This window comes from Hippocampus zosterae, chromosome 11 (assembly GCF_025434085.1).
Source record: "Hippocampus zosterae strain Florida chromosome 11, ASM2543408v3, whole genome shotgun sequence".
Taxonomy (NCBI): Eukaryota; Metazoa; Chordata; class Actinopteri; order Syngnathiformes; family Syngnathidae; genus Hippocampus; species Hippocampus zosterae.
The window spans coordinates 6,492,334-6,517,150 of NC_067461.1; the positions used below are offsets into that span (position 1 = coordinate 6,492,334).

A 24,817-nucleotide genomic window follows, 5' to 3' on the forward strand; every position below is an offset into this window, starting at 1 on the left:
AACCACTGGGCTACCGGGCCGCCCTACCCGCCAACAACCTCCTCATAATCCTCACATCCATCAAATAGAACGACAGTACTATGTGTACCCCAAAGTGCCACAGAAGTTAAATAGCTGCGCATTTTCGAGCAAATAAAGTTGAAATGTTATTGACCGTGCATGATTAAAATGTCGCCTTGAGAGGAGGGCAGCATGTAATTAGCCCTTAAATGAACCCTGTAACCTGATAGCATGGTAAACTGTCCACTGTAGGAACCGCTGTCCCTGAAGGGGTTAAAATGAATTTGCATAATTTTGATCTCTTCAAGCATTACATGAGAAACTTTGCAAGCATCCATGAATTTTTTTCTGTCACGAGTAATTTTATGTTGGCCCTAATTAAGCCTGTATTAAATTATTATTTTGACCTTTTGTGTTTTTTATTGCTATATGTCATTTTAGTCACGTAAGTGAATTGTTTGTACTGTGATTAATTCAATTAAATGACAGCAAAAAACAATCATGATTCATATGCAACTCTTTTTTCCCACTATCAATGATTTTCATAAAACAAATTCAAAATAGGTCAAAATTAATGTTAAGCCTTTGTTGCAGACAGAAACTTTTTCTTGTTGATAAATTTGTTTGGTGTCTCACCTGGTCGCAATTATTATTTTTTTGTTCGCGGTATGGACAGTGGACTTACCTGAGCATCCTGGGACAGATAACAACATTTCCCAGCATGCTTGTCATGACGTCACCACGTTGTTCTCAGCACTCGTCCCCGCCCACTCGGGCTCACTGGCTGCTTCTCGCTCGTGGATGTGTGCAAGTGTGGATGTGGGGTCAGTGTATGTTTACGTTGGAAGGCTCACAACAAAGGAGAGCCTGTCATTCAAACCCGAGCCTCCACTCATAGTCACTGGATATTCTCCTCGGCGGACGCACTCCTCAACTACCCTCCTTGAAGCTTCATTTGGGCAATTTTCACCTTTATTCATGATACAACATTTGTACTTCCCGTCTTCATCTTCTTCTTCTTCACGTGCCGGGTGAGCTAAGTTGGCATCGGCGGCTGTGGTGGATGGTGGTGGAGAAGTCCAGACCGGCGACGGTGGAGCTCGGCCCGGCGGCAGTCAGTTTGAGACGCTGGAAATAAAGACGTCATTGAACCCACGGTGAGTCCTTCACACGCTCGCCACTCTCTACTTAGCATCAGTAAGCGGGTTTAGTGCCTTTAGAGGCAGCTAACAGTCGTTATAGTGCCACAGAGAAAGGGCTAGCTTGTTTTTTTAGCGGTGGTCCCAGTTGTGAGTTACGACCGGGGGATAGCGGGAGTGGGGGGGGGGGGGGGGGTCTTTCTTTGTGCTCATTTCCTACTTGATTGAATGTGTCAATTCGAACACCTTCGATTTATGTATCGCCTTTGTATGTGCCCTCGGGTTGTGTTACTTTCCATCACTTGCTCTTTTCAGTGTGCATGCTGATCTGTCACCAGCAGCCCAGGCTGCACAGGCAACAACATTGCCTGATAAGGAAGACAGCAAGAGAGAGCTGTGTGCGTCCGCGCGCGTGTGTGTGTGTGTGTGTGTGTGTGTGTGTGTGTGTGTGTGTGTGTGTGTGTGCGCGCGCGTGTGTGTATTTAAAAAATATTGCCGTCTAAAAAGCTTCGTGCATGGATTTGAAATCTGTTTTCATCATGGGCAGATGTGGTACAAGTGCAGAAACTAGTATAAAAAACATTTTGGTAAAATAGAAGTACAGTGGTGCTTTGAAAGCAGTTTAATTCATTCCATGAACACACTCTCGAATCTCAGATTATATTTTCACATTGAAATGAGTAAAGCTGTCATTTATCTGTTGTAGCATCCCGAAAAAACCCAAACTTTTTTTTGTTCTGATGTGTATTTTACAGAACTGGGGTACTCGAGTAAAATGACTTGCACTCAAGTCAAGTTATTTGCTAATTTTATGTCTTGTGACTTGACAAAAACTTATTTAAGACAACTTTACCTCGGCAATTATGAGATTCGACTTGACTTTGATATCTATGCATTGTACTTTTGTGGTTGCGAGCGTGTCGGCCATATTTGATGTGGCCGGACCATCGTAAACAATTGCATGTCAACTTGTCTCTTATTCACCCATTTACGCACAAAAATAGATTTGGGAAACAGATTGGCACCACAAACAAATGTTATCATTTTAAAATCTGATGATTGTACACGTTTACTCCCACTTCCAACATAATTCAATCATTATCATCTCAGTAACAGTGTGACATTCACTCACCAAAAAATATTCTTCTAAATAAATCTTGTCCATTCATATCATCCTCTTAAGTTGTTTCATTTTTAGAAATGTTCATTTCATTGTTAGAGACAATGCACTTCTTTGTGTTACGCTCAGTGAAAAAATATTTTCATATTTTATATATTTTTTGATCACTCCAATATGTTGGGACTGAGCAAAATGACTTGAATCAACTTGCTTGAGTTTAGTTTTTTTATTGTAGGTAGGCAGCACCATTTAATAGAGCTTCAGCCATCCAAAATAATGAGTTGGTTTTCACGGAGGATAAAGAATATATTCCTGTGAGATTTGGGGAAAGTCTGTTGACATGTTGCTCCATGTGTTGCTTCAATAGCCAATATCGAGTCACTCTTTTTTCTTCTTTTAAGAATTCTTCACGATTTGGTAAATTGTTGCTTATTTTTAAATGATTCGAGTTTGCTCCCACCATATGACGCTCGTGTAAACGTGGCAAAATAATGGGCCCATCATCTTATATAATTGTCCCTGCGTTTGAATATTATCATGGCTGTTTTTTTAACACATCAAGGATAAATTGTGTGGAGGTCAAATGACCGGCTTTGACAAATTCAAGACTTGCCCTTACTTAACATTGACTATCTCTCCATCATCCCCTTCCTCCAGCCTGCCCCATTTGCAAAGATGTGATTGCAACTTTGGCGTGCAGATTGGAATCACGCTCGCTTCCTGTTCACCTTTTTTTGCAGAAGGGTAAACTTCCCATCTGTTGCAGCCTCCGTGGGGGTGTGGGGTGGGGGGACTCTCTTGCATGGGTAGAATCGGGACATTCTGCAGGCTGCTGCTGCTACGTTGGGACGTGATAGTTGGAATTGCGGGAAAATGGCCAGAGAGAATACCGGTACTTCATTTTCCCCCGGGAGCTGTATGAGACGAATGGCACCGTCAAACCACAATGGCAGACTTCCTGTGTTTAACCCTTTCAGGGTCAGGGGTCACGACAGTGGACAGCTTATCATGTTATTAGGTTACAGGGTGCATGAAAGGATTAAAAGCATTGCTTCTGTATTGACTTGTGTGCGTGCATCCCATCATGCGTGCTGGGTTTCATGTCAAAAGTGACAAATTAGAAATAAAGTGAGAAAAATGTCTGGATAGAAGTAGAGCACGCAGTTATTGAAATTATCAAGTCCTCAGAGAGAGAAAATGGCCAGGACCATTTTCGCCAGGATACTAACAATAATTTGTTTGAGTTTGTGAGGAATGGTAAAAGCCTCAAAATGACGATTCATTTGCGGGAATGATTCCGTAGTAAGAAATAAATAAAGCCTCCTTCACTATTGCATGTGACTGCAATTCAGGTACAAATCAGTAGCTGATTACCTTCATTGATTTGAGTGCATCCTGTCTTGATTAACGTGCCTGCTGGATTTTGTTGCTGGCAGACATTCATATTGTCGGATGCTCCGGATTTTGGCGGGGGCTCCTAAAATGTGCGTTGAAGTCCTCCCAAAAGCAATTCACGTGTGTATTATTGCCGGAGTGCTCCGCAGCGTAGCAAAGGACGTTTGACAATGTACGCCTCTCCCCTCCGTTCACGACGTTATAGCGTCTCAATTTCAGCGAGGAAACCCAAGCTGATGGTGTCAGTGGGGGAGCGGGCAGATACTCTGATATTTTAATGGAGCCTCAAACAGATATACACACACACACACACACACACACACACACACACACATTCTCAGCAGGATGCTACGTTACTGTTGTCCGTGAACGAATGGGATGAAGGTCAGACTGGAAAGTTGAGTGCCGTTCAAGTTAGCGCACATGATACAACAAGTCGCTCAACAAAGAGAGAGGGCGTGACACTCACCTTGAGTTAATTTCAAGGCCACTGTGTGATTTTAGAGCATTTCAAGCCCGTTGACTCGCTGACTCAGGAATTGGGACCGATTCCAATTTATGGTGGGAACGCGCCAAAAACATCGATAATGGAATGGAATCGGAGGTGGCAAAACAGGTGACTCTTAATTCTTCGAAATTCGATACATGTACTGTATTTCAAAATATTATACGGGGGAAGATGTGAAATGAATATCTTGCTCTTAGGGAATTGCTTGATAACGGTTCATTAATGTTGGATTTAATTTAAAAAAACAACAACAACATATTGGTTGCGGCTGTTGTGTTTGTGTGGGGGTCTGGTAAACTCCCTAAAAGTTAGCGGAAGCAGCTTACACCGCTCCTGGAAAGTGGGTCAAACAGCAAGCACGTTTTGGTGACCTGATTTCAACATTAAAAAAAAATAAAAAATTAAAAAAACAATCAAAAGGAAGTTTTCCCATCCTTAATTTCATATAGTTGATGCTCATCCTGCAATGGCAACTCCAAATTTGACTACCATTCTAAATTTGACCAAAATATTTGTTATATTCATTAATTATGCCACAAAAATTGTGCAAAACAACTCCAGGATCACCATGCATGTCGTCACTCGTTACCAAAGTTAAACCACATTGCGTTATTGGTTTTAGGTGGCCTATTTTTGGTTGCAATCGTCACTTTGTCGAATCAGCATCTTGATGTGCCAATGTGGAAGGTGGAGAGATTATTTTAGCAAAGAAGTGCTCACCCAAGCCTGATGGATACCGTTTTTATGATGTTTGGTGGGATAAAAAATCTTGGATAAAATTATTAGCGGCGTTTACAGAAAGCGTTGTTGTGAATTCACATACCATGTTGACACGCGCTGACCCACATGACAACCATGGCCACGTTTTTGCCGTCGCGTCGACATGAGTTCTTGTGTTTCATACGGTGTGTTTGTGTCGAGGTGTGTATTTGTGTCGCTGCTTCGGATCCTGTTGCTGTTTGTTGCCGTGTGGACCGCTTGAATCATTGATGAGGCTGTAACTGGAACGTCGCCCCACCTCCTTTTCCGCGTGTCAGAACCCCCACCCCCTCCTCCTCCAAGCCCCTCTACTCCCCTCTCGGTGACACTCTTGGGAACGTCGCACGAGTCCGCCTGCGTGCCTCCACTTGAATGAATAAAGGCCTCGACTCAATTTGATGCCTCTGTCCGCCTTCCCCAGGACACAAACATACCATATGTGAATATTTGTAAAATATTTTATTTCTTTCGGACGGATTTTCAAATATTTGTGAAGATTCTCAAATAGTGGCCTAATAAATGCTTCAATTACCCATCTATCCCACTTAATGTAATAATTTTGATGTGGTGATAGGGCCTGATCAATTAATCGGCCCTGCAGCTGTTATTCGCTCTTTTAAAATTGTCTTTTTTTTAAAAAACACATTAAGATGTCACGACATAAGACATGTAAGCTTCTCCCCCAAAAATGATCAATAATAATAATAATGATTTTCTGTATGTGGTGATGTTACTCAAGAAGCCTGTAATTGATATCATTTTTTTTTGCTGATTTTTTTTTTTTGCTTAACATTAACAAAAAAATGTTTTGCAAAAAACCCCAATGATTTTCTCTATGTGGTAAAGTTACTCAAGAAGCCTGTAATGTTTTTGTGTGTAAATGTTAAGCATAAAAAAGCTATTTTTTTCATTGCATACTAATGAATTTTCAGATTTTTTTTTCAACCAAATTTCAGAATCGTTAGCGGCCTAAAAAAAAAATTAATATTGATCGGGCCTTAGTTTGTAATTAACTTAACTATGACTGATACCACCTTGTGTTACGCAGCAGATGCGGCATCTGTATAGCTGACGCTTTTAAACATTAAAGTTACATATGGCGACGGAGCGTATTCCAGAGCAATAGCTGCTCGACGTCGATCTGAAAAGGATGAATCTCTTTGGACCAATTACGGTTAAGCCCTGTGAAGTCTGCCTAGTAACAAGCAGCCAGGACAAATATGACTCAAGAGTCCTGTTTCCAGAGTCATTTGGAAGGTCAAGGCTGAATCTGGGGAGGACTTTGTATTCTTGGACCTGGCCGTTGGATCTGCCATCTTTGTCTCGTGGCCTGCACATGGCAACTTTTAGCTCCTGTCGATGAGTCAATTTCATTCTCAGCGGGAATTTGGCGCCAAAGCCTCCAACTCCTGTTCTCCCGTCTGCTTGTTTAGGCGCAGCGGGGGATGAGTGGCATTGATCGTGCCGTCATCCTCTGTTGGGGGGCGGAATCGATGTACGGATGTATTTTGCATGCTTTTGAAGTGAAATGAGGCGTTTATTTATTTATTTGTTTATTTTTTATGTCTGAAATCAATCAGACAGGTGTGGTCGGTCTTGGCCGCGCGATGCTTGGTGGTCTCGCCTTGCGTTCACATGTGTTTTCAACCGCGTTTACATTCCACACCCTGTTCCTAATGCTCAAGTCGTCCTCCTTGCCGCCGCTGCATATTTCGTGCCTCACTGTTTAGAGCCGTCGAGCATTGTTGTAGCAACGCTTGTTCCAAAGTCAGTCAAGTACATCGGGGCGGGGTACTTGGCAAGTCCCCGGAAACTCAAGTTCACTCTCTCGAGTCTCTTTCACATCGAGCGCAAGCAAAATCGGCCACGTCCAAAGACATTTCGCCTCACCCTGCAATCAAATCTTCACGCGTGAGTGCGTTAGAATTAAAATGCTCACGCTCCTCCCGGCGTTACGCGTCGTGTCTTTGAAACAGAACCCAGAATTTTCACTGATCGACAGAGCATCAAAATAGTTGTGGAGACTCCTGCTTTCAACACAACGGGGTCGAAGTGAGTGTCGGGTGTTAGATTTCACACCACTGTCGGATAACCTGACACACAGGTTATCCGACAGTGGTGTGAAATCACAACTGTGACGGGTCTCATAATATCTGATGCCATTTAATACAGTAAATTAAAAAAAATCCCGGAAAATAGACATTCAGAAAATGCCATTTATCTCCATGGAGCAATTCAATTCACTCCCAAAGTTTCTCAACCCATTCAGTCCCAGGTGCTGATTTCTATTTTTTTTTGTTTTCAATATTTTGTGTTTTAAAAAAAAAGGGATCTTAAAATGGAGAGTCACGGGAGCAAAGAATGGCACAGTTATTTTTCATAATTTACCAACATGGATGAATAAGTAAGGGCATAAATCCTGTAAGGTATGAAAGGTTTGTTAGGAAAATCGCATTTAACAGAGTTAACAAACCGACGAGTCAAGTACCGCACTCAAAGGCGCACCTAAAAGCCTTCCATTTTCTTGAAAGCTCAGAGTGTGCCTTAAAATCCGATGCGCTTTGTGTATGGTCATTACGGTAATATTTCGACCCTTTAAAATGGCTCCTTACTCGAGACATGCTGACAACGCAGAGTTCAAACTTAAGGCGATCGGTTACGCAGTTGAACACGTAAATAGAGCAGCGCCAAGAGAGTTCAACGTTTACGAGTCAATGTTGTAACTTGCTGTTGGTTGGTGAACTGTGTCGCTGCTTTATTGAATATGTTTTACTGACATCTGATCGTTCTGTTGGTGTTTCCATGAGCGAAGCTCCATCTAGTGGAAGCATTGTAGATTGCGTCTTACAATGCGGTGTGCCCAATGTTTGAAAAAAATTACAAAATAGGCCATTCATTGAAGGTGCGCCTCACAATCCAGTGCACCTTTTAGTGTGGAAAATACGGTAAGCCTTTCAGGGACAGCGGTCACGACAGTGGACGGCTTATCATGTTACCATTATTGGTGAAATTTGGAAAATGAAGGGTTTGTGTATTAGCGCGTCAGCCTCTCAGTGCAAAGGTGCAGGGTTCGACGGCTCCGGCCTTCCTGTGTGGACTTTGCATGTTGTCCCCGTGCCTATGTGGGTTTTCTTCGGGTACTGTACTCCGGTTTCCTCCCACATTCCAAAAAACATGCATGGCAGGCTAATGGGGCACACTAAATTGTCCCTAGATGTGAGTGTGAGCGCGGATGGTTATTCGTACTATGCGTGCCCTGCGATTGGCTGGCAACCGGTTCAGAGTGTCCGCCGCCTACTGCCCGACAGCAGCTGGAATACGCTCCGGCACGCCCCTGCGACCTTTGTGAGGATAAGCAGATCAGAAATGGTTCATGTTGTCGTTCGTCCGATCACAACTCATGTTCCGACACCTTCCCTGTCTCACGGACGGTCGGATTAATAAACTCGAGGCGCGGTCCACAGTCCACGCAGTACACGAGTCGAAATTGCCTCCTGTTGCACATGGCTGCCATTTTGCAGGACGTCGACGGCTAAAAAAATCCTGAAAAATGGCGGCTTTTACGCGTGGTGTGAAAGGCTGATCTATTACCTTTTTGTTTGTGATTTTCTTTGCATTAAGGGAACCACACACATGCGTACGCGCACACACACACACACACTCGCAGACATATACAGATATAGCAAAGTCCTCCAGGGAACTGGGAAGCTTGAAAGAAGCGTGTCCGGTCTAAGAGTGGGCAGGGAATTGGGACTTCCTGTGTGCATTCTCTCACTTTAGCCCGTCTGGCACCAAAGCATTTCCTGTGAATATTCCTGGACGGAAGTATTTGGACTTACCTCTTCTCCCACTTTCATGTATCCCATCTTCATTCCATCTTGTGCAGTGCGTGCCTGTTAAGTGACATTTCGTTGCGCGAATGTGTAATGACAATAAAGAAATCCAATCCAATCAATTTGCACCATGTTGACTTTTCTCGCCACCCGTTAACGGTCTTCCACGTGTATTTTCTTTTCTTTTTTTTTTTCCACTTCTATGTGTCACTAGTTCACTGCCCACCACATACACATTTATGTTACATACTACGGTGTTGTCCTTCCCCGCAAGCCGCAGCTCAGATTCCCGGCTGCGCTTTATTGTCTGTCCTATATTGATAAACGCGGTTTTAGCTGTCTGACCGCCGTGTGATTCTCACGACATTTATTTTCCCCCCATTGTGGTTTCGGTGGCCATTTTCTGCTGTCCTCCGGTCTCTTCTCGGACTGCTTTTATTGTTGCTGTGTCTGGAAACCATTAACGGGATGTTTCCCCTTTCGTTCAGAATTTTGACATCCTTTGTGGGAAGAAGTGAGGCGCCCCCTGAACTCCACGTGTATTTTTTTCTTAATGTGAGATCCACCAATGAGTAATTTGTCCGGAACAGTGTCTCCTCTCGAAAGTGTTGGCTCCTGTCGCCGTGTGGAATGAAACACTTCCTTATTATGTCGAGAAGGAAACAACAGTCGGGAATTATTGTTTTATTTCTCCCCCACCAAGCGCAAAATTATCAGACCATAAATTTCCTAATCAGCAAGCAGACTGTTCATTAAAAAAAAAAAAAAAACTACAGCCAGGCTCTTAGCTTTTCCTTGAAGGCTCCTCGAGGCTTTAAAAGACTTAATCAGCTTTCCACAACAGGACACAGGCCAAGCTGGTGCACAGAATTCCAGACTTGGATAAAAGAAGCTGTTGTGAACACGCAGGTGATGAAGTGGATCAGCTGACTGGTACCACTTTGCAGCTCTTTTGTTTGCCTCTTTGAAAGTCAATAAAAAAAATACGTTGAACTTTGACGGATTCATTTCACTCGCACCTCTCAACAATGCCGACGCCCGTTACGCAACTCAAAAGTTTATCTTCTGTGCTGTGCATACAATGCGGGTTGCTTTTTTATGATTCTTATTTTTTTCCAGTACGCAAACATGATTCTTAATAGATGGAACTGCGTCCAATGACTTCTCAAATCAAACGTCAGCTTTCCTCATGCCCGTAGCGTTATGCAAGATATTTTTGTGACTTGAAAGTCCATACCCCCGTCCAAGACGTTTCCAAAATGTCCATAAATAACTGGTTTTGCAACTCATAAATCCCGCCTTTGTTTGCCACTGGGCTCCTTTTGTTGTCATGTGGAAAAAAAAAAAGGTTCCTCTCATGATGTCTGTTTCAGAGTGGGGATTAAATTTGCTTGTTGTTGGGTTTTATTATGATTATTATTTTGAAAACTAGTCACTACAGGGCGTCCTCTTGATGAATTTTGTGTTTTTGAACAAGATTACGGGAATAGCATTTCCATTTACTGTATGTCACTGGGGAAAGATGATTTGAGATACAAGTGTATGAAATTCCAAACGTGCTCACGGTAGACTCGTAAATCAAGGCATTGATTGTCCAGGCGTACTGTTCATTTTTTGGTATTATTATTATTATGTATTTTTTTTCGGTGAAGCCCACAAGAGTCTCGGGAAACTGTTGTGGAATGTGACCAGAGACCGCTTGGAAGTGTGAATGATTTCATGTCGATTATTTTTTGGGCTTGACGTCAGTGTTGCGCAAAAAGCATCACAGCAGGCGTCTTTTGTTGTTGTATCAAGCGTGAAGATGAAACGCGGGAAGATCAGTTGTGCAGGTTCCCGCTGGTCTTTCGTGGCGCTGCGTGCTGAGGTGCTCATCAAGCCGGGGATGATGTCAAGGGAATCATAAAAGGCGCAAAATGGCGGAAAGCCTTTTGAATGTTTGAAGATGTGGTGAATGCCGCGATTGACCTTCAACGTGCGGCAAAGATCTGGATCAGAGATCACCTCTGGTTTGTCACGTTGGCCTGCTGTTGATATCTCACAATCATGTTGACGTGTCACATCGAAAAAAAACCCAGCAGAGGAAACGTTTCCCGTGAAAGCACTGGCATATTTTTCTTTATCTCCTAGATTTTAATTCTCTTCAAATGCAAAAAAAAATGCAAGTTGTGTTTGTTTGTTTGTTTTTGTTTTTTTAAATTTAGCCTGATAGCATTGCTAAAATTGGCAGAGATAAGCCCCGGTTCACACGGAACCCTAACAATAAATAAGATATAATAATAAAAGTATGGATGGATTAATACATTTTTGTGAATCAAGGAGATGGGGCAATAAAACAGGCCAAAATTCAGATTTCAGGTTATGAGGCAGGACAAGAGACTAGTTGCAGACTCACTGTGCTTTCACCAAATGTGAACATGCAGAAATAAGTTTGAAGTCAAGATTCTACAGATTTTGCGAATAATGCCGTATGTGGCTTTTTTTCCCCACTCCTCTTGATGCTATTGCTTTTTTTTTTGTGCGAAGAGTTCAAGTTCAAAGTTGGAACACATTCCAATTCGGAACGTTATTACATTTGTGTGGCTGGGTTGCCTTCCTGGTTTCGGGGCAGGTATTGTGGAATAAAATATTTCCTTGACTGTGCCGTATGACTAAAATTAGATCCGCACAAGTCTCGTCTACTCTCCATTGAGATGAAATGATGATGAGCATTTTTCATGCTATCTAGATATTATGCATTTACTTTATGGTATATCATTATTATTAACAATCAGGGGTTGTTCAGCGGGCAACATTTTAGTTGACCGTGCATTTCTCGTTTTTGTGGTTGGATGTGATTTTTTTTGTGACGTGTTTTCCTTCACTGAGAGTTAAGAATAGGATTAAAAATAGGTCCAGAAAATATACCAAAAAAACACACATATCATAATACGTTCCACATTGGCCAAGTGTTGCTTTGGCGGATGTCAAGTGGCTTTTGTGGCTGTCATCAGCGTTCTGATCTCACTCGCCTGCAAAGTCGCTGGCCTTTCTCTTTTGTTGTGTCGCTGCATCTGTTTGTGTACATCCATGTGTGTGTGTGTGTGTGTGTGTGTGTGTGTGAGACTAAGCAGCGAGCTGCATGTCACAACGAGGTCAAGGGTGTGTGCTCACACAAGCTCATGCCCACACACAATGTGCACTTGTATAATTAACGCTATTTTTTGCAGATTCCCATGCGCCTTCTTATACACTATAATCATCGGAGTTTAGCATTTTTTAAAATAAAAAATATAGAATTTTATTGCAATAAAATCAATTCAAAAAGTAGACGTAGAAGCCCTGAAAATGAATTAAAAATGCTATTGAAATATTTACATGAAACTTTGAAGGTAGCATTTAAAATACATTTTAAGTATTTTTTAAAATTTATTTTATATATATATATATATATATATATATAATAATTATTAAAATTATTATTTTTTTCCTGTTCAGATTACTAAAAAAAAAAATTAGCCTTGAGAAGGGATCCAACTTCTTTTCTCCACTTTTGGAGGGGAAGTCAGTCCAGACCAAAGTAAACTTTCCACTTCCATGTGGAAAAATCTTTTTTTTTTCTTTTTTTGTGGCTCATCTTGTGATACAGCACAATGTGACACTGGGAGACTTGAAGAACGAGAGCCTGAGAACATGAAGATCACTTGAAGTGAATGTGCTAAATCTCTGGGTGATTCCTCAGCTCCCTCGCCACCTCACTTGTGATTGATCCATTTTATAGTTGACTACTGTGGAGTTACACTACACGTATTGTATATTGACCCAAACTGCATTAACCTTATCTCACACAAGTCCGCTATCTTCATGCTAACACGCAATGTGAAACACCATGGAAGGGTTCATGAAACTAACATCGATGTTGAAGTGATCGTCAACCATTAAACACAAGCAGAAACTGCACGTGGAGTCACGGCATTCAACAGTACTACAACACTAGGCATATATTCTTTATCCTCTGCATAATACAGGACATCTGATATGGCAGCTTAGTTGTGCCAGTCTACTGTTTTGTCATCAAATTGCAGCGTAGTTGGAATGTACATATTATACTGCCCTCTGGTGGTCAAGAAGCACACACCAAAAGGAACGTTCGGTTTCTTACAGTATTAAAGTACATGACTGTAGAGTTCCATTTCTTTTACTAAAAAATCTTTGCAAGTGCGTTTGGGCACTGGAACCGACGAGTGGCATTTCCATTCTTGTTAGTGGCGAAAGATGATTCGAGGCGTCCTGCGTTCCGATCGCGGTCACGAATCCACGTCAAGGCACGGCTGTACTTCGAGCGCGAAGGCGTTCTTGTGTTTTGCTCTAATTTGCACCCAACTAAAAACTGACAGTCAGGAAACCACATCAACACCTGCGCTGTATCAAAGTCACGGAAAATCGGCGTCACTTCCCGTTTCTGATGCACGCTTCAACAGAGTGATCATTTTTGTCTCTAACGTCCCCGCTTCCCTTGCAGGGGATGACTGAGGACGTCCGAAGCATGAGAGGCTGGAGCTGAGGCTCACTTGACCCCTTCCCCTTCCTCCTCCTCTTCCTCATTTCCCACCCCTGTGTTCCACTTAGCTTAGCACCACCCTCGACTCCCTGTCCCACTTCCTCTGTGCTCCTATCTCCCCCCCACCCCCCCACCACCACCACACCTTGCAGCCCACCCTGATGTCCATCCATCAGCCAAGCCCGATGTACTCCCCCGAGCAGGAGAACATCTGCACCACTTCCATCAAAGTGCCAGTCAAGTATGGAGAGCTCATTGTGCTCGGGTAAGCAGCTCCCGATCACACGACAGTTAAATTCGGTTTCTCCAGGGGTTCACAATTTGTATTCTGGAGGCGTGCTTTGCAATCGGGAAATCCTTCTAGAACATCAGAACAACTTTGGGGCGAAATTACAGGCGTTTGAAACGGTGGCCCGTGCGAGCTGACCTCCATTTTATGAGTTTGAATGTGATTGGGTAATTGTTAATACTTGCCCAACCTCTTTTCTTTCTTTCTTTTTTTTAAAAAATATTTCTTCTCTTCAGTTTTTTTTTGTACAGGTTATGTCAAATCAGGTCACATTACTGGCGTCAAGAATTTTGAATCGCACACAAACGAAACACAAATAAATGAAGGCGTTTGAAAAGTTGAACATGCTCACTGTAACTTATCAAGTAAATTTATGGGAATAAAGTTGTCATGTTTTTTTTAAATTCATTTGTTAAAATAGGATTTTTCCTGAAAAGTGAGTTTAACAACTTACACAACTTTTGTGTAAAGACTGGCGTTTTTTTTTCTCATAAAAATCTGATTATAACACTACAACTGGAAAACATGAACTTGTGATCAGTATTTTATTACTTTTTTTTTAATAGGTAACCTTTCAATTCCCAAAGCATTTCGGGGGTCTATGTGGTATTTATGATGTTAAATTGGCAATGGCATTCGGGAATCTTTGGGAAACACTTTCAGGAGCCCAAAAAATTGAGCGGGGCAAAAAAAAAAAAATAAAATCAAGCAAATTTGGATTTTCATCCTTTTTATTTGAAAGCCCTGTCAAGCAACCCTGGGTTATTATTTTTACACTACTAGAACGGTTCAGATCATAGGCTAATATTCGGGTTCGAAGATACATTATGAACTCCCCTTAAACCCAAATTTTAACTTGTAACCATGCAACAAAACATTGTGGTCCAAAGTTACAAAAAAAATGCAGCTGTCGTCATTAGCAACTGTGTGTTTCACCATTGCGCAGGAAGTCAGCACAGATGGAACAAGTCCTTCGGGAGCCTCCGCGTGATGCCGTCCCATACGATGGCGTGTCAGGAAGCATCCTTGTTTTTTTTTTTTTTTGCTGTTCGTCCGAAAACACGTCCGGCGGAGTCGAAAAACGAGGTCGGGAAAGTTTCTGACTGAATAGCAACGTCTCAGTGTTTGGGAAGCGCATCGCCATGGCGACAGGGCAGGGCCGCTCGCCCGGGGGACGCCGTTGAACTTTGTTAGGCGGTTCGAGCTCGCGTTCCCGTGTGTAGCAGCGGCGCTAGCAAACAGAATCAAAACAATGGCTGTGAGTTCAAGGGTTAAGAATGTCTACGTATGGAGTGCCGCCACAAGCAAGGTGTATACTTTAAACGGCATAGGTGGAAGATATAAAGGAGTGCTTTATGGTAAGTTATTCAACTTTTCCATCGTGCTGTGGCTACAAAACTTTAAATTTTTTGCAGTGGAGCGTCAGCCATCTTGACGCCCATCGGATGGACTCCTCAAAGCAAAATGGGAGACTTGTTTTCCGGCATAACATCTTAAGGCTTTTGGTGGGCCTACTCAGAATAGAATATTGAGTTATTAATTAACTAATTAATTAATCGATTAATTAATTAATTAATCACGCAGCCAGGCAATTCATGTTGTTTCGTACACAACAACGCCGACACATTGTACAGTCAGAAACACGTGCAAGGCAGGTATTCTCTTTTTATTTATTTTTTTTGCATTTGTATCTGTGACTTTGCCGTCTGTGGTTTTCAAGGCGTGGCCCGGTGAAAGACACGTGCGAATGAGAGTTGAGGTGGCTGCTTTCAGGTTCGGTTAGCGACTGGCCGACCGGCCATTTCCCACATAGCGTAGCGACATCATACATATTAGGCTTTCCATTAAAGGGACGGTACATCGTAACTGTATGGCAAAATTGATTCTGATCCGAGTCTCGATGCAATTACGATGCTCATATCCGAGTCACGTATACAGAGCGCATCACGGTCCAGAGAGGCCATGCTTGTTTATTAAGACACGCGTGTCGAGACTTCACTCCTTTGATGTGTTAATGCAGTTCTCCTTTTCAACGCCAACTCATGTGCGTACTTGTTTTATCTACCTGCAAGGAGCAGATGGGTGGAGTTGACCTTTTTTTTTTTTTTTTTCACCGTCTCATTACTTTCCAGTAGGAGTATATTGACAACGGTCCATTTGGCAAAGAAATGGACTGAAGCCCAATGTGAATAAATACAACACGCAACTTACACAAGGAGGTACGGAAATTGGACTTTTAAGGTAAAATGAGATCGGAGCGTCATCAGAGGGTTGCAACAGAGATGGAGAAACTGGAAGAGTCACAGAAAGGCACGGCCGCGGGCGTCCTAGAAAATGTTATTGGCTCAACTAGCTGTGGTGATTTTTGAGGAAATATGGATTTGAACATTATCTGGTAAGAATAATGCAATGCAGCGGTACCTTGACTTACAGGTGTTACAAGGGATTATTAAATTAATCAAGTAAATTAATAATTAATATAATAGTAAATATAAATAGTTGATTCAAGCTATGCTCTAGAAAACTTTTTTCAATGCTTGCATATTTTCCGGAAAATTTTCTGGTCAGAATTGAGATCCCACTGTCTTTCATTCTGATTTTTTCGGGGGATTTTTTTTTCTTTTTTTTTTTTTTTTGGTCACATGCAACGCTACGACTCTGCCGACCCGTTTAAAACCATCGGCCTGACCTAGAACCCAAAAAAAGCAGTCGCAGAAAAAAAACAAAACGGCAAAGCAATGTGGAAAAGCCTTGAGAGGTTGAAGGAGAAGAGCCAGCCGCCTTTTACTGCTTTTTCCACCCAGGAAAATTTCCACGCTAATCTGCGTGACAACACCGGTTTTCGAGCAGCAAAGTTTTGAGTCGGCCGTGAAATCAACCGACCCGGCAACGTGCGTACGTGTGTGTTGTTAAATAACACACGTGTTGTCATGTCAGAGGTCGCCACGCCGAGATGAGGAGCTTAGCGGACGTATAGGAAAGTGTGCTGTGTAGCCGTTGGCGTGAAGGTGCGTCTCTGCGTTGCGTGCTGAAAAGGATGAGGAGGAGGAGGGTGTGGTGAAAGTTTTTTTTTTCCCCCCTCCACTTCCAGCTGAGCATGTGGACTTCAGTCAAAACAAACCTCGGAGAAGGCGTTTAAAGGGATGATTCAGTCATTTGAGCGCACACGCTTCAAAAGCGCCACTCACTGTGCTTTTTTATTTCTTTTTCCTTCCCGAGTGTGCGGTTTTCTGTGAAGAAGATGTAAAAATAAATAAAAATCCCCCCCCGCCCCCACAAAAAAAAGGCGTGCTTTCACCTAGGCACACCTAAATGTGGCTCAGGGGACACAGTGGGTGACTTGTTATGGGGAAAATCCGCAGCTTGAGTTCTTCCAGTGAGCGTTTCTTTCGCTAAATAGCAACCCACGGTCCCACTATTTATTATTCGTCGAGCACAACTACTGCTTTTTAAAACATAATTTTAATTTTATTTAATTTAATTAAAAATTAATTTCAACAGTAAGCTCAACGGAGCACAATACGAGAACCGCGCACACACACACGATAATGCGCCGCCAGCAGTTAAGTGGCCCCAACAACGTCCGATTTTCTGCTGCCCAATTAACAGACGCCGCCGTTTTTAGCTCCGCCCTCCACAAGCTTGCGACAGACATTACACTCAAAACAAGATGTCCCGGACAAAAAAAATGGGACACTTGAGATATTTTGGAACCACTTTTAAGGCTTTTTTTGGATTTGTTGTGAGCCCCGCCCCCGCCTCTCCCACCCCCCATAGCACGTATTATTTATTGTTCTTTATGAGTTTTGAGAAGTTAAAGGTGCACTTTGTGATGCATTGAGTAAGGCGAGTTTAGGTCAAGTGGGTACGCACGTGCTCTCAAGGAACGGAAGCGTTTGTTCCACTGGATTTATTATGCAGCTGTTCAGACTGTAATGTCCAATTGTGTTTTGTGCGTATGTGTGTGTGTGTGTGTGTGTGTGTGTGTGTGCGTGTGTGTGTGTGTGTGTGTGTGTGTGTGTGTGTATGTGTGCATGCAGGTACAATGGCTCTTTACCCAACGGCGATCGAGGCCGACGCAAAAGCCGCTTTGCGCTGTGCAAACGGCCAAAGGCCAACGGAGTTAAACCCAGCACGGTTCACGTCGCCTGCTCTCCGCAGGCTGCCAAGGTGAGACAATAACACACGTATACGCACACACGGCTAATACAGCTTACAAAAATACTACTGCTCACGTTTGCTTGTGGTATCTTGGGATGCAAGTCACCTGAATGTTTTCTACACGCTGTCGTTCAGCTGATTTTTTATTCTTTGCTTTGACTTGCAAGCAAACATTTGAGTTGCGAGCGTCGTACAGTGGCAGGGAACTCAACTCACTTTACAAGAAGCAGCAGTTGGGCAAGTCGTGAACGGCGAATTACCCGAGCCACCACATACCGTAACTTTGCCTTTGAAAAGTCTGCTTCGCATCATGCTGACACAAAAATAAAAATGCAATGCCATGTTCTGACCATTTATGTAACAAATACCTTGAACACAAAGGATAGAGCAAAACATGTAGACAGACAATATAAAAATACCAGGCATATTTTCTTTATCCTCTCCAAAGAATGAAAAATATTAAGGGTGAAAAAGAATCTGATTGTGATGTGGGTGTTTTTTTTTTCCATGTAATTTTTTTTTTTCAAGGTCTTCTCATGTGTTTGTAACAAATACAAGCCATAAATTTAAAAAAGGGGTCGCGGTAGGTACCACAGTGTACGATGTAACCGTGGTAACAGTTTGCCCACTTCTCTTATATTTCCAATAGGAAAAGATTCAAAATCCAAATAAATGAGATAAGCATCATCTGGGGTTTTTTTTCTGTGTGTGTGTTTTCTCTCTTCCATAAGTGTGTGCGTGTTCAAAACTGAGTGCAGGTTTGCTTAAAGTGAAACGATAACGTTGAAATGGAACACTAGGAAATGTTTAGAAGAGAGAAAGCAATTGTAAACGGATCATTTGGAGGAATTGCAGTTTTCCAGTGTGTGTGTGTGTGTGTGTGCGTGTGTGTTGACATCTGTGCCTAATATACACTACTTGGTGTGGACACACACATGCGCAAAAGAGGCCAGGCTTTTGGGTCATTTCACAAATCTGGAAGGAGCGGTTTGTTTTCTTACGGGTGGTCCCCGAAGCGTTTTGGCTTCATTGTCCAGACCGCAAATGTGACGATATGAACTCGCTTGACCCTCCTTTTGTCTTAACTGCCGCCGGACCCTCGCTGCCGTTTTTTTATAGGAAGGCTGTGTGTTGTCTTGCGCCCCCCTCAGGCCATCAGCAACAAAGACCAGCACAGCATCTCGTACACGCTGTCCAGAGCCCAGACGGTGGTGGTGGAGTACACACACGACAGCAATGTAGACATGTTTCAGGTACCAGACACACACACGCACACACACACACACACACACACACACACACACACACACACACACACACACACACACACGCTTGATTTGAATCGCGATTCCCTTCAGATGCCACAATATGGCAGCAAAGTCATTGTTGTTGTTTGAAATAGACGTGCAATTCTCTTGGTTGTATGTTTACTTTGACGGTCAACTTCACCTCTGGAAGTGCGTTGAAACAACTCGAAGCCTCTTTTAGGAGGAATGTTCACTTTTCGTCATGTTGTCATGAAGCTTTTCAGAAAGTGTCAAAATTTCCCATGTTTTCTTAGGCACTTAAACGCAGCACATTTTGGGCAGAGCAGTTCCTTACTCTGTACATCGATGGTCCTTTGAAGTACCCGTTCGTGTCATTATTATCTGTAGAGAGTCCCTTGTCGTTATTATGGGATGTCGAGTACGCTCTTTACTTGACACTCTGATAGGGTTATTGTTTTCATTCATTCATGCATTTTCCGATCCGCTTCATCCTCACGGGGGTGGGGGGGGGGGGCTGGAGCCTATCCCAGCCGTCTTCGGGCAGTAGGCGCGGGACACCCTGAACCATTTGCCAGTCAATGGCAGGGCATACAGAGACAAAACAACCAATCATGCTCACACATAGGGACAATTTAGAATGTTCAATGAGCCTGCCATGCATGTTTTTGGAACGTGGGAGGAAACCGGAGTACCCGGAGAAAACCCACGCAGGCCCGGGGAGAACATGCAAACTCCATACAGGAAGGCCGGAGCGGGGATTGAACCCAAGACCTCTGCACTGGACCACCAGGCCGGTGTTGTTTTCAGTTTTAAGTCATTTTTCCGTTTGACCTCAAGCCCCGCCCCCCTCCTCCACCCCAGCAAAATGTCTTCACGGGGCATAAATGACATGATGAAAACGAGAATTTTCACATTTCTTTCTTCTTTCTCACGCTCGCTTGGTCCAGAAAAAAAGAAAAAATAGGTCAAGCGTCTTCTTCGCTGGAGTCGCGCATGCAAGTTTAATTCCAAAACGTGTTTAATATTCACAGCGATGTCAGAGGTTAAGCTGCAGGGCGGCCGACGGGAGAGCAAAGCATGAAAGGCGTACGACAGATGAGGGAGGGATGGAAGGAGAGGAAGAGTCAGTCTTTTCTTTTTTTTTTTTTGTTTGTTTGAATGAATGCCGTGACGACTAACTTTCTGTGAAGTTCCGGGAAGATAACATGCGTGACATGGACAAAAGTATTGGGACGCATCATTGAACCAACATGACAGGTGGAATATGAAGAAAAATGCGGAATTGTTACGCCCTCCAGTAAGTGGCTCAGTGAGGGAAAGAAGATAGTTCGGGTAGGTAATCTCGTCGGTAGGGTAGCGCACGGTAGCTTGTTTTTTTGGGGGGGCGGAGGGGCGGGGTTTGACAGGGTTAGGCTAGTTTCGGTGGTTCGGGTAGGTTGGATCGGGTTGCACCAAAACGTTGCAGTTATCAGTACTGATACTGTAAATCTGTAACAAAATGCCGATAAGTGATTACAATTACAAAATATGTTCGGAGTTATCAAGTATCAAACTCGGTATCGGACTTCACATAATTAAAAATTTAACATTTAATGGCATGTACAAACAAATCATCCATCCATCCATTTTCAACACCGCTTATCCTGAAGAATTTTCGCACGGCGTTGCTGGAGCTTACCCCAGCTGACTTTTGGGTAGGAGGCCGTCTACACCCGGAACTGGTCGCCAGCCAGTCACAGGGCACAGATAGAGACGAATGAGCATTCACACCCCACATCCACACCGTCACTGAGCGGGAACAGATCCCGCGCCGCACGCACACAAGTCCGGCGAGTGGACCACAACACCATCAGTAACAGACGAGAAATAAAAATATCACTTTTATCAGTACACCTGGTGAGATTGTGGTCCCCTCGTGCTTGTTTTCACAGGTGGGTCGTTCCACGGAGAGCCCGATCGACTTTGTGGTGACGGACACGGTGGCGGGCACACAGAGCAACGGCGACACCACGCAAACTGTCCAGAGCACCATCTCCCGCTTTGCCTGCCGCATCATGTGCCAGCGCGCACCGCCTTACACCGCCCGCATCTACGCGGCCGGCTTCGACTCGTCCAAGAACATCTTCCTCGGAGTGAGGATCCACGACACGAACCCGCAAACCCGAAAGCCGACAAGCGACGCTGAAAGTCCCATTTGTTTGTTTTCATGTCAGGAGAAAGCTGCTAAGTGGAAGACGTCGGACGGGCAAATGGATGGCCTGACCACCAACGGCGTGCTGGTGATGCACCCTCGCCACGGCTTCAGCCAGGACTCCAGGCCCGGCGTGTGGCGGGAGATCTCCGTGTGCGGCAACGTTTTCACGCTGCGAGAGACGCGCTCGGCGCAGCAGCGGGGAAAGATGGTGAGCGGATGTCAAATCAATATGGTTCATTGATTGTTTTGGTTTGTTAAAAAATACTGGAAAGAAGTTCAATCATAATATTGAGGGAGGGTGGATCACAATTAGATTTTTTTTAATTGAACAACACCAAATAAATGACACTTTGCTCCAATCTAAAGTAGTCAGTGTGCAGTTTATAGAAATGTAAATATTTTGGTCCCTTAAAATAACCATGATGAGAACTTTGTCGGGTAACACTGCCCTCTAGTGTCCAAAAAAATCTAATCTATAAGATTTCTTGCATCAAAATCATGTAATTTGAAAAATGGCTAATGGGGCTCAAATAAATGACACTTTGCTCCAATCTAAAGTAGTCAGTGTGCAGTTTGTAGAAATGTAAATATTTTGGTCCCTTAAAATAACCATTATGAGAACTTTGTCGGGTAACACTGCCCTCTAGTGTCCAAAAAAATCTAATCTATAAGATTTCAAAATTTGCATCGAAATCATGTGATTTGAAAAATGATTAATGGGGCTCAAATAAATGACACTTTGCTACAATCTAAAGTAGTCAGTGTGCAGTTTGTAGAAATGTAAAATATTTTGGTCCCTTAAAATAACCATTATGAGAACTGTGTCAGGTAACACTGCCCTCTAGTGTCCAAAAAAATCTAATCTATAAGATTTCAAAATTTGCATCAAAATCATGTAATTTGAAAAATGGCTAATGGGGCTCAAATAAATGACACTTTGCTCCAATCTAAAGTAGTCAGTGTGCAGTTTGTAGAAATGTAAATGTTTTGGTCCCTTAAAATAACCATTATGAGAACTGTGTCAGGTAACACTGCCCTCTAGTGTCCAAAAAAATCTATAAGATTTCAAAATTTGCATCGAAATCATGTCATTTGAAAAATGACTAATGGGGCTCCGAATAGATATTTTTCAGCAGGAATGCGGTTTAATATTCTCAAGTTTCGATGTGAGCTCATTCTGCCATTTGGTAACTTTGATTGAAAGGCAGCGGATTTTAACTTTTTTTTTTTTTTTGGCCACTTGATATTGGCCGATGAAATCGGTCGGCCGATGAATCGGTCAGGGCTTATTTCAGATGCAGCTGGACTAGAATATGGTTCGTTTGTGGTGCGCAGGTGGAGGCCGAGTCTCAAGAGCTAGTGGACGGCTCCCTGATCGACCTGTGCGGCGCCACGCTGCTGTGGCGCACGGCCGAGGGCCTGTCGCGCACGCCCACCCTCAAGCAACTGGAGGCCCTGCGGCAGGAGATCAACGCGGCGCGCCCCCAGTGCCCCGTGGGCTTCAACACGCTGGCCTTCCCCTCCATGCGGCGCAAGGACACACCGGACGAGAAGCAGCCGTGGGTCTACCTGCGCTGCGGCCACGTGCACGGCTACCACGACTGGGGCAACCGGCACGAGGAGCGGGACGGGCGCCAGCGCGAGTGCCCCATGTGCCGCGCCAAGGGGCCCTACGTGCCCCTGTGGCTGGGCTGCGAGGCCGGTTTCTACGTGGACGCCGCGCCGCCCACACACGCCTTCGGCCCCTGCGGCCACGTCTGCTCGGAGAAAACGGCCGCCTTCTGGAGTCAGATCCCGCTGCCCCACGGCACGCACACCTTCCACGCCGCGTGCCCCTTCTGCGCCCACCAGCTGAGCGGCGAGCGCGGCTTCGTCAGACTCATCTTTCAAGGACCTTTGGACTAGAGGACGCCTGGTTTGGACGATTTTTTTATTTTTTATTTTTTTGGTCGTCGTCGTCTCGCTCTCATTTTTGAGTATTCCTTTTTGAAGACAAATATTTCTACATTTTCCACTGACACAAAACTGCTGGAGAGACTTTGTGATCGTGACAACGACGACAGTATTTATCCCAAAGCAAAAGCTACGGTGCGGCTTATTGTTCTCGGACTTCAGGGTGTCCCCCAAAAAATGTGCACTCTCTAAATGGCCACTCCCCAAAATTGAAGAATTAGCCTAATATGCACTAGAACATTTAAAGGTGAACCTAATATGACTTTGTCTAATCAATTATTTTTAAAAAACAACATTAATTTGGTAATCCACGAACACACTCTGATGACTCTAATGCGCATATTTTATGCTTTTGTGACACCTCAAACCACAAAACAACAGAAGCAAGACTGAAATGGCTTTTCAGAAGAATTTTTTTTTACATCTTAACAACAAAGAAACGACGATGACTGACGATCACCATTCACGTCATCTTTTCTCGCGGTTCGTGACACACTTTTCTGAAACCTAGTGCGCTGTTTCTTCCATACGTACAACTCGGTTTAAGTGTGAGCCGCCTAAAATCGAAAAGCATCCAAAGCGATGAAATCGCGCCATCTGTAGGCATCTGTTAAGCATTACAAGTGGTTGACAAACCTGAATTTTCTGAACTCGCGTCATCTTGTGATGTTTAAAAACAAATGAATATATTATTCCGATTTTTTTTAGGGGACACCCTGTACACTGTATGTCTCATTAGCTAATTTAAAATGTTTTTTGAATGGCCCTCAAGGCATCACGTCTTTTTCCAGTCTTTCATCTTTGTACTCTGCACATTGTGTGTTTTTCGAGGTCTTTCATGTGTGTGTGTCATTTACGTCAATGTTTTGTCCCGTGTTTGACTCTCCAAGCCGTTGACAAAGCAATACCTTTTTCTGAACCTCTTGAAGCATTACAGGTCGTCTGAGTGGTCCCTGCCCCCCTGAACCCTTTATATCAGCGCAGCCATGTAGCATCGCACACACACGAGCAGGACTTCAAATGTGTTTTGTGACCACTGTTATGAAAAAGCCAGTGTTGTTAATTGGTTGGAAAACCATGACTGTATATCCGTGAATGTACACGTTCTATCCAGAAGTTATTTTGACGCCCTGACAAGTTGAAAGTGTTCCAAACACATTTTTTTCCAAAAACAAAAACAATAAATTGAGCTACATGCTTTATTGGACAGCGACGACGTGAAAAATGGACGAGCTTGGGGCGATTTTCGTGTCATGTTTTCTTAACAGTTTGTTCGCCGATTCGTTAACAACAGCAAAAAAGGGGCAGACCGTTTGAATCCGGTTTGATTAAAATTTCCCCAACGATTCACGCAACTAGCGTCGGCGCGTTTTCAAATACGTCACGCCAGAGCCTGAAATAATGTCCCGAATCCACCTGACGAAAATCGAAAATCTGTGGCACGCACACGTACATAACGAAATGAATTTCATTTCTCTTTGCCCAAATATTGAAGAAAGGGTTTCTCCCGGTGCTGTCAGTCATTCTGACACGCACGTGGTCCTCGTCCTCCTCTAAAAGTGTTTTTTGTGAAGGTGAAAGAAAGCAAAAGAATGTTTTTCTAATGACTTTAAACAATAAAGTGAAAAAATCTTTGAGGTGCGTGTTTTTTTGGGTCA

At 43.5% G+C, this 24,817-nt stretch overlaps 1 protein-coding gene across 2 annotated transcripts; it reads left to right on the forward strand.

Annotated features, from left to right (window-relative positions):
• Positions 1-30: 30 nt before the first annotated feature.
• Positions 31-24,793, forward strand: peli1b (pellino E3 ubiquitin protein ligase 1b). 2 transcript variants are annotated; one of them, XM_052080207.1, is made up of 7 exons: positions 31-1,157; positions 13,256-13,559; positions 17,624-17,753; positions 18,896-18,997; positions 20,944-21,144; positions 21,226-21,414; positions 22,542-24,793. In XM_052080207.1, the coding sequence occupies exons 2-7, from the start codon at positions 13,456-13,458 to the stop codon at positions 23,109-23,111; spliced, it is 1,296 nt and encodes a 431-aa protein (XP_051936167.1). In that variant the 5' UTR covers positions 31-1,157; positions 13,256-13,455; the 3' UTR covers positions 23,112-24,793. The 2 variants fall into 2 exon arrangements, with proteins under 2 accessions (XP_051936167.1, XP_051936166.1); XM_052080206.1 differs by having other exon boundaries at positions 20,944-21,414.
• The last annotated feature ends 24 nt before the right edge of the window (positions 24,794-24,817 follow it).

Bases quoted from the DNA above. Each gene is read 5' to 3' on its own strand.
- peli1b (XM_052080206.1), top strand. From the start codon at position 13,456: ATGTCCATCCATCAGCCAAGCCCGATGTACTCCCCCGAGCAGGAGAAC. The intron at 18,998-20,943 runs GTACCAGACACA...TTGTTTTCACAG, and splicing joins GCAATGTAGACATGTTTCAG to GTGGGTCGTTCCACGGAGAG. The intron at 21,415-22,541 runs GTGAGCGGATGT...TGTGGTGCGCAG, and splicing joins CGCAGCAGCGGGGAAAGATG to GTGGAGGCCGAGTCTCAAGA.